Source organism: Rana temporaria, chromosome 8 (assembly GCF_905171775.1).
Source record: "Rana temporaria chromosome 8, aRanTem1.1, whole genome shotgun sequence".
Classification (NCBI taxonomy): Eukaryota; Metazoa; Chordata; class Amphibia; order Anura; family Ranidae; genus Rana; species Rana temporaria.
The window spans coordinates 29,034,584-29,049,413 of NC_053496.1; the positions used below are offsets into that span (position 1 = coordinate 29,034,584).

At 43.2% G+C, this 14,830-nt stretch overlaps 1 protein-coding gene across 1 annotated transcript in view; it reads left to right on the forward strand.

Annotated features, from left to right (window-relative positions):
• CPN1 (carboxypeptidase N subunit 1) overlaps positions 1 to 14,830 on the forward strand; it is a 61,776-nt gene that overhangs the window by 46,108 nt on the left and 838 nt on the right. Inside the window, exons 7-8 of the mRNA XM_040361455.1 lie at positions 8,766 to 8,865; positions 9,685 to 9,803. Coding sequence (XP_040217389.1) covers positions 8,766 to 8,865; positions 9,685 to 9,803 — 219 coding nt within the window. The remainder of the gene's footprint in view (positions 1 to 8,765; positions 8,866 to 9,684; positions 9,804 to 14,830) is intronic.

Sequence of the window (14,830 nt, forward strand, 5' to 3'; positions counted from 1 at the left end):
ATGAAAAAACAGTTTTTGATGGACTGACCCTTTAACTGTTTATTTATTTATTTAATAATTTATTATTTTGTCTCCACCTGGAATGGCTCCACTTTCCATTTTTCCAACATAGAACTTCTTAAATAAGAGATTTTAATGTACAAACACCTGAGCAATAGTATCTGTGATTTTTATTTTTACAAAAAATCAATAAATAAATCCTCATAAGTCACTAATATAATAAGAAAAAAAACATCTGTAAACAAAACTAATTTGTGCAATAAAATCTTTTTGTGAACTAAAAATGTAACTTATTTTAAAAACGAAAAAATTCCTGATACGGTGTCTTTACACTCCTTAGCTCTTCTCTCCATAATACTTGGGTTCATGCACACAACACTGGAGCGGTTGAGGCGTAGGACCTTCAAACACATAAGGTCAGAGTAATGCGTTTTTTTGTCCTTTTGTTTGCTCAAGTTCTCCAATAATTTTCTTAAGCCTCGTACACACGACCGAGGAACTCGACGGGCGAAACACATCGCTTTCCTCTTGAGTTCCTTGTTAGGCTGTCGGAACTCGACAAGGCAAGTTTCTCCATTCCCGTCACGGAAATAGAGAACTTGCTCTCTTTTTGGCTCGTCGAGTTTCTCAACAGTTTCCTCGACGAAAATGTACACACGACCGGTTTGCTCGGCAAAAAAATATCTCCCAGCAAGTTTCTTGCTGGTTTTTGCCGAGAAACTCGGTCGTGTGTACGAGGCTTTAGAGAGTCTGGGCAAGCAAAAGGATGAAAAAATATAATTATTTGAGTTCTAACTTCTTGTTTTTGGTGCTCCTACACCTTAAAGCGGTTCTCCACCCTAAAGTGGAGTCCCGCTGATCGGAACCCGCCCCCCCTCCGGTGTCACATTTGACACCTTTCAGGGGGGAGGGGGGTGCAGATACCTGTCTAAAGACAGGTATTTGCACCCACTTCCGGCCTCACGCTACGGGCGAAAGACGGGTTTTTCTGACTTCCCGTCTGTCGCCCGTTGTGTGCTGGGAACACTCGGCTCCCAGCACACAGCGTGTGAGCCAATCGGCGGGCGCAGCGCGACTCGCGCATGCGCCGTAGGGAACCGGGCAGTGAAGCCGCAGCGCTTCACTTCCTGGTTCCCTCAGCGTGGATGGCGGGGGGAGCAGCAGGGTGACGAGCGATCGGCTCGTCATCTGCTGCGATCGGCGCTGGACTCCAGGACAGGTAAGTGTCCTTATATTAAAAGTCAGCAGCTGCAGTATTTGTAGCTGCTGGCTTTTAATATATTTTTTTAGTGGCACATCCGCTTTAACCTTTTCACTGCTACGAAAGCCCTCCTCTTTGGAGGCCAGCCTAGATTGAAGCCTAGGAGTCTCTAAGAAGTCTATCAACTGGCAACATTACTTTTCCTGCAACACTTAAACCACCACTTCATGTGAAAGGCATTATAGTTGAACCTCGGATTACGAGCATAATCCGTTCCAGGAGTATGATCGTAATCCAAAGTACTCGCATATGAAAGCGAGTTTTCCCATTGAAGTCAATGGAAACTAAAATAATTTGTTCTGCATTGACTTCAAAGGGATGCAATACCGAATGCGGCCAGAGGTGGGGGGGGGGGGCGACAGAGAGCGCCGAAAAGGCCAGAGGACACTTTGGCTCGTTCCCTGCACCCCCGTACCTCAGGCCAAATGAGGTACTGCAGGCCTATTTAGCTTGAATTCTGCTCGTCTTGCGAGTCAACACTCGCAAACCGAGTCAGAATTAAAAAATAAAGTTGCTCGCAAATCAAAACGCTCTCAAACCAGGTTACTCTTAAACCGAGGTTCCACTGTATTTATGGCCCTATGTATGACTAAAGATGGGAAGTCAAGGCAGCCTTCTGTGACCTGATGGGTTTCAAAGTAATGTGATTCCACCATGAACTCCATGCAAATAATAGGAGATCGCTCTATAATCTAATGTTAAACACAACAAAAAAATAATATTTTTATGTCCATCACAAATCCCCAAAATATCAACTATGAGTTCTAAAAAAATGCAGCTTGTATCGTTACCTAAATATGTTTTATATTATCCTTCTTTTTTACCCTGCCCTAATGGGAGGGGGACCAGTGGGAGCCAATCATTTGCACACTACTATCAATAGTTGACCAATATCACAAAAACATTTTTTTTTTACTTTTTTTACTCTTACAACTGGTACATTTCTAAATTCACATGAGAACATGAAACACGAAAAGGTTTTGTATCATTTAGCTATGACCTTTTTTGTAAAGCTGTTTTTTTCATTGTTCATTTTTCATCCCTATATTATTGTAAAGGGCAAATTTGTATCACCCCTTTCTTATTATAAAGTTTTGTATTATTCAGTTATCACCCTTTTATTATGGTAAAGGTTTTGCAATATTCAGTTTTCATCCCTTTTTTTTTTTTTATTGTAAAGATTTTGTATGCTTCAGTTTTCACTCATTTATTATTATTGTAAAAGGATTTGTATCTTTCAACTATCCGGGAGATCAGGCGCAAAAAGGTGAATCGAGTATAAGCATTTTCAGCACCAAAAAATTTGCTGAAAAACTTGGCTTATATTCGAGTGTATACGGTACTCTGTTCCTGAGCCTTTCTGAGGGTTTCCGAGTTCAGCTGAGCTGTCCCGAGTATTTCCGAGGCTCTCCCGTGCCCCCCACCTCTGGCCACATGCGGTATTGCATGCCATAGAAGTAATTTCCATTGACTTCTGTGGGGAAACTCGCTTTGATATGCGAGTGCTTTGGATTACGAGCATTCTCCTGGAACGGATTATTCTCGTAATCCAAGGTTCCACTGCACAAGGAATTGAGAGGATTATCATGCCTATCAGAAGAGGTGATAGATTCAGGACACTCTGCAAAAGAGAGGCGTTCTGGATATTCGACCTCAATACTAGGAAGCCGGCGGGGTTAAACTTTGAATGGGACGTGTCTCCTTTGTATGAATGAGAGCAATGTTCAGTACTCCCGGCGTCCTTCTTCCCTTTACATCTTATTTGTGTAACCTTAACAACATCTAGGCGTCCATTTGGGGTTGATTTTTTTCAAACTTTATAATATATAGATGGCCCCTATATTTTTATACACATGTATACCTTAAAAGCAGTGAGGTTCTGTTTGGTTTTGTTTTGTTTCTTTTGTTTTTGCTTTTTGTCCTTATTTGGTCCAATTTCAATCTTTTTTTCTATTCACCAAACTTTTACTTAACACGCAGTAACATGAGATTAGCAAAAGCAGCCCCAAGGGTGGCGCCAGTGGAATCAAACTTCCCCTTTATAGTGCCATCGTACGTCTTCTACGTCACCGCGTTTGAGAACGACGAGATTTTGTCTTGAGAGTGTGTATGCAAGGAAAGCTTGACAAGAACCTCGTCGAGGAAAACGACGTTTCTTTTACGACGAGATTCTCGGTCATGTGTACGAGGCCTAAGGGTTTTGTATTGTTCAGTTTTTTCCCTTTTATTATGGTTAATATGTTGTATTGTTCAGTTATTTGACTTTTATTAGACATGTGCACAGAAATTTTTTTCGTTTTTTTTTGTTCTGTTTCGTATCGTTCCGTAGGTTAGTTTCCGTTCGTTTTTCGTAAGACGCCCGTTTTCCTGTTCGTTCCCGTTTGTTTTTCGTATGACGAGATTTTTTCGTATTCCGATCGTTTCGTATTTTCGTTACCGTTTTATTTTCGTACATGCGGGATGGTTCGTTATTCTGTTTAATTCATGTTCATTACTTGTTAGACAATAATTTTCGTGAATTTTCGTCAATGATTTGCATTCTGTGTTTTGGATTCCTTTTTCTGTTCGTGTTTTCGGTCGTGTGTTCGTGTGACATCTATGACAATTTGTTGTGGATGTCATGTGGGCATGCGACTGAAGATACGAACAGAAAAAGGATTTTCGTCATTTTGTACTTTTGTAAATATATCGCGGGGATTCGCGACACTTTCAACACGCGGCTCATCCATATTAACGATTGTTAAGCCCCATACACTTGGTCAGACTTTTTTAACAACAAACATAAAAACGATCGTTTTCCGTTCGTTCTCAGAAAATTTGTTCGTTTTTAAACTCCATCAGAAAACCATTTTTGGGTTCAAAAGTCTGGCCAACTGATCTCCCTTCAGATGAAAATCCACAGAAAAGTTTATTTGGCTTTACTGTACTACTCAGCACAAAAGAGAAGCTGCTTTACTAACTAACTACACTCACTGCCCATTCAAAAAAACGAAAATGACATTTATAACAAAAGATTTGCATTCTGTATTTTGGGTCCTTTTTCTTTTGGTGTTTTCGGTCGAGTGTTCGTGTGACATCTGTGGCAAAAGATTTGCATTCTGTTGAATCCAAAATACAAACAGAAAAAAGGAATTCAAAATACAGGGTGCGGGTCTTTTGTTGTGGATGTCGTGTGAGCATGCGACTGAGGGTGCGAACAGAGAAGGGATTCAAACAGGATACAGAATGCAAATCTTTTGTTATAGATGTAATTTTTGTTCTTTTGCCGTTTTCGTTTTGTCGTATTTTCGTCAGATCGTTCGTTCGTATTTGTGGTTGTTCGTTATGCAGCTCATTCGTAATCCCGTCGTTTTCGTATTTTGGTGCTTTATTTTTTTCGTATGTACACATTATTCTGCGGGTACGAAAATGAACATTTTCGTACGAAAATAACATTCGTACGAATGGGAATGCACATATCTAACTTTTATTATTTTAAAGTTTTTTCATAGTTTAGTTTTCATAACTTTATCATTGGGAGGGCTTTGCACTGTTAATTTATCACCCTATTATTATTGGAAAGGCTTTATGTTATTCATTTATGGCCCTTATTATTAATATTATTATTATTGGAAAGGCTTTATGTTATTCATTTATGACCCTTATTATTAATATTATTATTATTGGAAAGGCTTTGTGTTATTCATTTATGGCCCTTATTATTAATATTATAATTTTTGGAAAGGCTTTGTGTTATTCATTTATGGCCCTTATTATTAATATTATTGGAAAGGTTTTCACACTTTTACTATGTTAATTATTTAGTTTTGTTTAGCTTTTATGTCATAATTTTTGTATAGTTCAGTTATCACCTTCTTTACTATAAAGATTTTATACCCTTCAGTGGAAGAACAAGGAATGGCCCCCTTAGTCCTCTTTTATAGATGTTAAATGTGTCTGAGATCCCATCCATTAGCACTACAAAGATTTCTGGAAGGATTGGCTGTGAGCCTCTTTCATATTTGAGGGTAAAACAGACGTGCGCCAGGCAGACAGGGAAGAGGAAATGGATGCAGGAAGAACAGAACACTTAAGTCACACATCCTACACCCAGCTCCAGGCTACATTACCTCCATACACTGCGCTTATTGTTGACCTTCCAGCTCGTGTGTTCCAGCAGTCATAGCCTAGGCCAGGCTCAGAGTCTCGTTTTATAGACCCTAAGGCTCTGCAGACTTTTCCAAGTAACCGACCTGCAGCTCTGGAATAACTGTCTCTGTGTACTTTTCATCGTGTAGAAATGGAGGGTAATTAAATAGACGAACCATGATGAAAGAGACAGGATGACGATGCACTGGGTATTTTTTTTAAGCAAAGGTTATTTTAGTGCAATGCTTTGATTACATTTTATTTACTGGATTTCCAGTTATCTAGGAAAAAAAATATCTGGTATTTGTGTCTCCTGCTAGAATGTATTCTGTTCATTTATAGAAATTATATGCAGTGATTTGTAACACTATCACCACCATTACCAGTGTAATCCATCCTTTCTCAACCAGGGTTTTGTGAAACATTTTATTCTTCTGCCTAAACTGACCACCGATGTAAGGGGTTCATCCTAAACTGACCACCGATGTAAGGGGTTCATCCTACACTGACCAGCCATGTAAGAGGCCACTTTAACACTGAACACCAGTGTCATGCCGCGTACACACGATCAGTCCATCCAATGAGAACCGATGGACCGTTTTTATCGGTTAACCGATGAAGCTGACTGATGGTCCGTCGCGCCTAAACACCATCGGTTAAAAAAACGATCGTGTCAGAACGCGGTGACGTAAAACACAACGACGTGCTGAAAAAAACAAAGTTCAATGCTTCCAAGCATGCGTCGACTTGATTCTGAGCATGCGTGGATTTTTAACCGATGGTTGTGCCTACTAACGATCGTTTTTTTCCCATCGGTTAGGAATCCATTGGTTAAATTTAAAGCAAGTTAGCTTTTTTTAACCGATGGTTAAATTACCTATGGGGCCCACACATGATCGGTTTTGACCGATGAAAACGGTCCATCAGACCGTTGTCCTCTGTTTAACCTATCGTGTGTACGAGGCCTCAGGGCTACTTCAATACTTGCCTCCAATGAGAGGGGTCACTGTTACACTGACCACCAATATAAGAGTTTACTTCTACACTGACCTCCAACGGGGTTACTTCTACACTGACTGTCAGTGCAAGAGGTTACTTCTACACTGACCACCACCCATTTAAGGGTCTACTATAACACTGGCCACCAGTGTGAGGCCTTGTACACACGAGCGGACAGTCCGCTCAAAATGGTCCGCCGGACCGTTTTCAGCAGACATGTCCGCTCGGAGATTTCTGTATGATGGTTGTACACACCATCATACAGAAATTTGGCCGGACACGATACGCGGTGACGTGCCGCGCCGTCAACGTGACGATGACACGGCCCTGGAAGGTAAATGCTTCCACGCATGCGTCGAATCACTTCGACGCATGCGAGGGCTTGGGGCCGAGCGGACATGTCCGGTGAGTCTGTACAGACGGCCGAACATGTCCGACGGACAGGCTTCCAGCGGACATGTTTCTTAGCATGCTAAGAAACATTTGTCCGATGGAAACTGTCCGATCCGCCGGAAAATTGTCCGGTCGGCCGTACACACGACCGAACATGTCCGCTGAAACTGGTCTGTCGGACCAGTTTCAGCAGACATGTTCGGTCGTGTGTACGGGGCCTTAGTATCTACTTCAATACTCACTGTAGGGGCTACTTCCACACCAGCCAACAATGTGAGGGGCCACTGTTACACTGACCACTATTATAAGGGTTTACTTCTACAATGACCTTTAATGTAAGGGGTTACTTTTACACTGACCACCAACGTAAGGGTTTCCTTTAACACTGACTGCCATATTAAGGGGTTACTTCTACACTGACCACCGTTGTAAGGGTTTACGTCTACACTGACCACCATTGTGAGGGGTTACTGCTACAATGAACGTCAATGTAAGAGGTTACTTCTATACTGACCACCAATGTAAGGCATTACTGCTACAATGAATATCAATGTAAGGAGTTACTTCTACATTGATCACCAATGTAAGATGCCATTCCTACACTGACCACCATTGTAAGGGGTTACTTCTACACTGACCTCCAATGTAAGAGGCTACTTCTACACTGAATACAAATGTAGGGGCTACTTATATGTTGACCACCAATGTAAGGGGTTGCTTCTACACTGACCTCCAATGTAAGGGGTTACTTCTACCATTGTAAAGGGGTTATTTATACACTAACTGCCAAAGTAAGGGGTTACTGCTACAATTAACACCAATGTAAGGGGTTACTTATAAATTGACCACCAATGTAAGGGCCCATTCCTGCACTGACCATCACTGTAATGAGTTACTTCTATACTGACCACCAATGTAAATGGTTACTTCTACACTGACTTCCAATGTAAGGGGTTACTTCTACATTGACAACCAATGTAAGGGGCCATTCCTACACTGACCACCATTGTAAGGGATTACTTTTACACTGACCACCATTGTAAATGGTTACTTGTTGCTGACCTCCATTGTAAATGGTTACTTCTACACTGAACACCAATGTAAGGGGTTACTTCTACACTGACCATCGATGTGAAGAGTAATACACTGTTCACTATCTTTTTTTTTTTCTGGTCATTTTTATTATTTATTTTATTTCATAATTATTGCTGAAGATAAGTTTATTATGTAACGTACAGCTCATTCTTTATTCCGTTAGTTAAAACTCTCTAACTCTCTATTTTAGTAATTGAGTTTACTTTAATAAAGCCTTTTGCCTCGTACACACGTACGGGATTTCCGACGGGAACTTTTCCCGAGGGGAAAGCCGAGAACCTTCTCGGTTCAGTCTTTTCCCTACACACGGCCGGTTTTCCCAAAAGGAAAACTGCAAAGGAGCTTTGGAAGTGTATATGCTCCATCGCAGTTTTTCCCATAGGAAAACTGTCAAAAACCACCGGGCAAAATTTCCCGGCGGGAAAAAAGTGAACTGGTTCTCTTTTTTTTGTCTGGCGGTTTTTGGGCAGTTTTCCCTGTCGGAAAAACTGTGAGGAGCATACACACGGGATTCCCGTCCAAAAGCTCTCCTCGCAGTTTTCCCGTCGGGAAAACTGATCGTGTGTACGAAGCTTTAATGTTGAAGGTCGATGTGTGCAGCCCGTGCACTTTTCCATGTTGTAGTAATTAGAAGTGTTAAATAAAGGATACAAGTATGTTGGATACAGAGAGCACAGATGATTTATAGTGACAATGATCAGTCACAAGATTGAGATATTAAAGCCTATAATTGTATGCACAAGGTGATTTGCAGCATCAGCGGATGGTGGGGTTCACCTTCGGTTTTACTATCTGTGATGTAGTTCATAGACCTTTCTGGAGCTTGTAAAACTGACCACACTGAACAAACCAGGATCTGCAATACTTGTGTCTGTTTTTTTTTGTTTAGGTGCACAAAGGCATTAAAGGTATGGTGACGGATGAAAATAATAATGGAATAGCCAACGCTGTCATCTCAGTGGCCGGTATTACCCATAACATATTCTCTGGTAAGTATATTAAAGGGTCAGTCTACCCACAAGTAATTCATTTGCTATAGGTGGAGATTAGTAGGTAGAAGCAGCCCCTGGCTTCTATGTCTAGGATACTCTTCTAGTGAGATATACAGGCCAATAACTGTGAGTTTTGGTTGTCCCCCCAAATATTAAATGAATCAAACATCCAGCATGGGCACCGGGACCACCTCATAATAGGCACAGCGGTTGTGCAGACATAAACACTTCTCCCCAACAGTCCCTGAAGGATGAAAGGTGGTTTTAGTCTCCAAACATCTACCTGAAAATGAAGTATAATTTGTGTGTGGTTTGATATTTTAAACATGCACATAGTACTCATAGGCCTGCGCAAGGGGTGTGCCAGGTGTGCCTGGGCACACCCTAATCCTGGGGTTGGCAACCTGTCAATTATAATCTACCTGTTGATAGTGGGCAGCTGATAGGAAAGCCTTGATCCTTCCTTGCCAAACCCCAGAACCTGGACAGGAGAGGCGGTAGAGTTTGAATTTAGTGGAAACGATCTGTATTTTCCTCCTGCAGCAGCTGAAAGTAGGTTTCCCCTCTCCCTCTTGCAGACATTCAGCTGCCACAGGAGAAAAATACAGGAGATTGGTACCAATATATGCCACCCCCGCCACCCCTTCTGCCCCTTTTTCTTCTGCCCGGGTCTCCCCCTTCACCCATTGTTTCTGTATGGAGAGCCGGTGTATATATGTCATATACGCATAAGTGTTGGAGCGTTGAGGTGCACACCCTAATGCAACAGGCTGTGCACACCTATGATAGTACTAAATCTCTTTTTTTTCCTGGTAGGTGAAGGAGGAGATTATTTCCGCCTGTTGTTACCAGACACATATACGGTAACAGTTTCAGCAGATGGATACCATCCAAAGACTGCAACAGTCACTGTTGGTCCAGATGCAGCTACAGAGGTAAGTTACAAGTCTGTTGCATGCCTGCAATAAGAATTCTTAACAAAATACTGTACTTCCCAAAGTTGCCAATGGCAGAACTGTTTAGCTATCTAAAAATACACTAGTAACATATATATAAGGATCCCCCTTCAGGTTAAAGCACACTCTGTTCTTTGATTGTCTCTGGTCTTCAACCATTCCTTGCAAATATAGCCCCAGGACCTGGTCTAGATTCCTTCAGCATGATTGTGAGCCTTGGTGAAAGGGAGTCTTTAAAAAAAAAAACACTGAAAATAAAAAATTACATTTGGACTGGCATCCACAACTTGGCGCCCTCTTCCTAACCTTGTTTAAGACCCCAAAGGCCCTATCGAGGCTCTCTTGGGCACCAGAGAGCTCCCTACAATATATAAAACGACCTTACCAGATTAGAATATTCACCATACCTGGGATCCAGGGATTACTTAATGAAAGAAATAAAGGCCGTCATTGCCAAACTTTACTAAAACTTTTAGGGCTAGATTCAGAAAGAATTTACGCCGGCGTATATACTGATACGCCGCGTAAATTCAAATCTGCGCGTATCTTCTTTCTGTATTCAGAAAGCAAGATACGCCGAAATTAGGCTAAGATCCGACTGGCGTAAGTCTCTTACGCTGTCGTATCTTAGGGTGCATATTTACGCTGGCCGCTAGGTGGCGCTGCCGTCAATTTCAGCGTAGAATATGCAAATGAGCTGGATGCGCCGATTCAGAAACGTACGTGCGCCCGGCTAATTTTTTTACGTCGTTTGCGTAAGTCTTTTTCCGGCAGAACGTTACTCCTGCTATATGAGGCATAGCCAATGTTAAGTATGGACGTCGTTCCCGGGTTGAATTTTAAAAATGTTACGTCGTTTGCGCAAGTCGTTCGCGAATAGGGCTTTGCGTAAATTACGTTCACGTCGAAAGCATTGACTATATTTTTGACGTGATTAGGAGCATGCGCACTGGGATACGTTCACGGCCGGCGCATGCGCCGTTCGTGAGAAACGTAATTTACGTGGGGTCATGTTTTATATACGTAAAACACGCCCACCTCCTGACAATTTGAATTCGGCGCGCTTACGCCGGAAGATTTACGCTACGCCACCGCAACTTACGGAGCAAGTGCCTTGTGAATAATGCACTTGCAAGTCTAAGTTGCGGAGGCGTAACGTAAATAAGATACGCTACGCCCGCATAACCTTACGTCCCTCTACCTGAATCTAGCCCTTAGTTATAAAGGAAATCTACTGTGTGATGGGTATCGGTCAACTTAAGTCAACATAAGTTGATACACTAAACCTTCCATTATTTATTATTTTTCGTATCAAATATTTACTTTAAAGAATTAGGCCCCTTTCACACGATTGGACCGTTCAGGTCCGCCTGTCAGTTTTGACGGCGGACCTGAACGGCCGCTCCATGCAGTCCAATGAAGCGTCGGATGTCAGCGGAGACATGTCCGCTGACATCCGACCCGATCCGCCAAAATCAGACAGATGGCGATACGTCCCCATCCGTCCATGGCGGATCGGGTGAGATCTGATGAAAACAGACATGCTGTCCATTTTCATCAGATCTCCCCAAAGGAGACATCGGCGCTGCACAAGCCCCTCACCGCTCAGTGAGCAGAGAGGGTCTTGTCATTCGCCGGCTCAGCCGAGATCAACGGATAGATCTCCCGCTGAGCCTGTGTGGAAGAGGCCTAACACTGTTTACATGGCACTTCCATGTCAATAATTTTTTAGAGCTTTGTGTATTCTCTAATAACCCAACTGACCAGAAGCTTCTTACTTTTTTCTTGTCAATGGCTTTTATCAATTTCAGTATAGTCAGTAATACAAAGGGCTAGATTCAGATACAATTGTGTATCTTTAGGCGGGCGTAGCGTATCTCCTATACGCTACGCCGCCGTAACTTTGAGAGGCAAGTATGGTATTCAGAAAGATTATGTGCCCGAAGTTACGGCGGCGTAGCGTATAAGGGCCGGTGTAAGCCCGCCTAATTCAAATATGGAAGATGTCGGCGTGTTTTATGCAAATTAAGTGTGACCCCACGTAAATGACATTTCTAACGAACGGCGCATGCGCCGTCCATGAACATATCCCAGTGTGCATGCTCCTAATTACGCTGCAAATAGTCAATGCTTTCGACGTGAACGTAACTTACGCAAAGCCCTATTCGCGAACGACTTACGCAAACGACGTAAACGACGCAAAATTCGCAGCTGGCCCGACGTCCATACTTAACATTGGCTACACCTCATATAGCAGGGGTAACTTTACGCCGGAAAAAGCCTTACGTAAACGACGTAAAAAAATGCACCGGGCGGACGTACGTTTCGGAATCAACGTATCTACCTAATTTACATATTCTACGCGTAAATCTCCGGAAGCCCCACCTAGCGGCCAGCGTAAATATGCAACTAAGATACGACGGCGTAAGAGACTTACATCAGTCGTATCTTAGCCAAATTTCGGCGTATCTTACTTTCTGAATACAGAAAGAAGATACGCCGGCGCATTCTAGAGTTTATGCGGTGTATCAATAGATACGCCAACGGAAATTCTTTCTGAATCCGGCCCAAATTGTTTCAGAGTTTGGTCTTATACTGTTGGTATTACATGTTAGCGCGAGAATTATTTTTGTACATATTTAGTGTAGTGTATACATTCCAAATATTATTACTCAACCAAAGTTTGGAGTTTATTTAACTTGAAGGCTTATGTTTCGAAGCAGAAGGCAAAAAGGGATGTAAATTTTAGCCAGGCGAATAAGGATCAAGTAGATTGTAAAACACATAGGGAGGTAAAAGGGAGTCGAAAAGGAAAAAGATAATTCTACTTATCCTCTACTGACCCTTGATCACTGCTTTCCCTCCATTGAGTCTCCTCTCTCTGGAATTAGTTATGTCTGTAGATATTTGATCCCTGGGTTCCAAGTCTACTGAAACTCTTTCATGGACCATGAATCATGAAAGCCTGGCTTTATTTAAAAGCTACTTTTTGACTGTCTGGTTCTAAGGCAAACTGCAGCCCACAGGCCTGATGCTTGCCTCTATCCTGGCCTTGGGGCACTATTCCTCCCACTGATACAAGGCACTTTTCCTCCCACTGTCACCAACATTGCGGTACTTTTCCTCCCACTGAAACCAATGATGAGGACTTTTTCTCCCACTGACACCAATGGTGAGGACTTTTTCTCCCACTGACACCAATGATGGGGCAATATTCCTCCCACTGATACCAACACTTGGCAATCTTCCTCCCACCTATACCCAATAATGGGGAACTATTCCCCCGTCCACTGACCAATGGAGCTATGTAAATTTATTACTGACAACCAAGACTGTGGATTGCTTACACCAGGGGCATTTTCTACTCCCACTGGCCACAGTCCGGGCCCACCCAAATCTGAAGGACAGTAATCTGGCCTTTTGTTTAGAAAGTTTGGAGACTCCTGCTTTAAGGGCTCATTAACACGTGGTTTTATCTCTGAAGAGCGATTCAAACATGATGGGCATTTGCATATGGGGAGGAGGTGTTTTATTGCCTCTTTACCACCTGCTATAACCCTTTGAACCTTGCACTAGCTCACCGCAACCACATGCATATACGTTTTTCTTGCCATTCACAGCATAGTATTAAAATGAAGACTCGTACACACGACCGAGGAACTCGACGGGCGAAACACATCGTTTTCCTCGTTGAGTTCCTTGTCAGGCTGTCGAGGAACTCGACAAGCCAATTTTCTCCATTCCCGTCAAGGAAATATAGAACATGCTCTCTTGTACACACGACCGGTTTCCTCGACAAAAATATATCTCCCAGCAAGTTTCTTGCTGTTTTTTGCCGAGAAACTCGGACGTGTGTACGAGGCCTTAGTCTGCAGTAGTGTAAATATGTAAGTTTCATATACAATAGCTCCCATTTACTTGATTAACCACTTGCTGCCCGCCAATGACAGATTGACGACGGCAAAGTGGTTGTAGAATCCTGACTGGACGTCATATGACGTCCTCAGGATTCTGAGCCGCTGCGCGCCCCCGGGGGCGCGCATCGCGGCGATCGTTGTTGCAGGGTGTCAATCTGACACCCCGCAACACCGATCTAGGTAAAGTGTCTCTCACGGAGACACTTTACCACGTGATCAGCCGTGTCCAATCAAGGCTGATCACGATGTAAACAGCAAAAGCCGGTAATCGGTCTGTCAGACGCGAGTAGAGGAGAGCCGATCGGGGGGTTTGTGCTGATCGATTATCAGCACAGCCCCCCCTGAGGATGCCCACTGGACCACCAGGGATGCCCACTGGACCACCAGGGATTGCACTAGATCACCAGGAAATTAAATCAAAGGTATGCCACCCTAGACCACCAGGGATGACACATAATGGATGCCAATCAGTGCCACAATGGATGCCAATCAGTGCCCAGAATGGGCATCACTGATTGGCAGGCATTGTTTGGCACTGATTGGCATCCATTAGTACAACACATTAGTTAGTGCCCATCTATGCCCATCCATGCCGCCTATCAGTGCCCATCCATGCCGCCTATCAGTGCCCATCCATGCCGCCTATCAGTGCCCATCCGTGCCGCCTATCAATGCCCATACGTGTCGCCTATCCCTGCCCATCCGTGCCGCCTATCCCTGCCAATCCGTGCCGCCTATCCCTGCCCATCCGTGCTGCCTATCTGTGCCCATCTGGGCCACCTATCCGTGCCACCCATCAGTGCCCATCCGTGCCGCCCATCAGTGCCGCATATTGGTGCCCATCATCAATGCCACCACATCAGTGCCACCTCATCGGGGCCCATCAGTGCCACCTTATCAGTGCCAGTCAGTGCATTACCATCAGTGCCCATTAGTGAAGGAGAAAACGTACAATGTTTTATAACGGAAACATTTTTGCAGAAAATAAAAATCCCAGAGGTAATTAAATACCACCAAAAGAAAGCTCTATTTGTGGGTACAAAATGATAAAAATTTAGTTTGTTTACAGTGTAGCATGACCGCGCAATT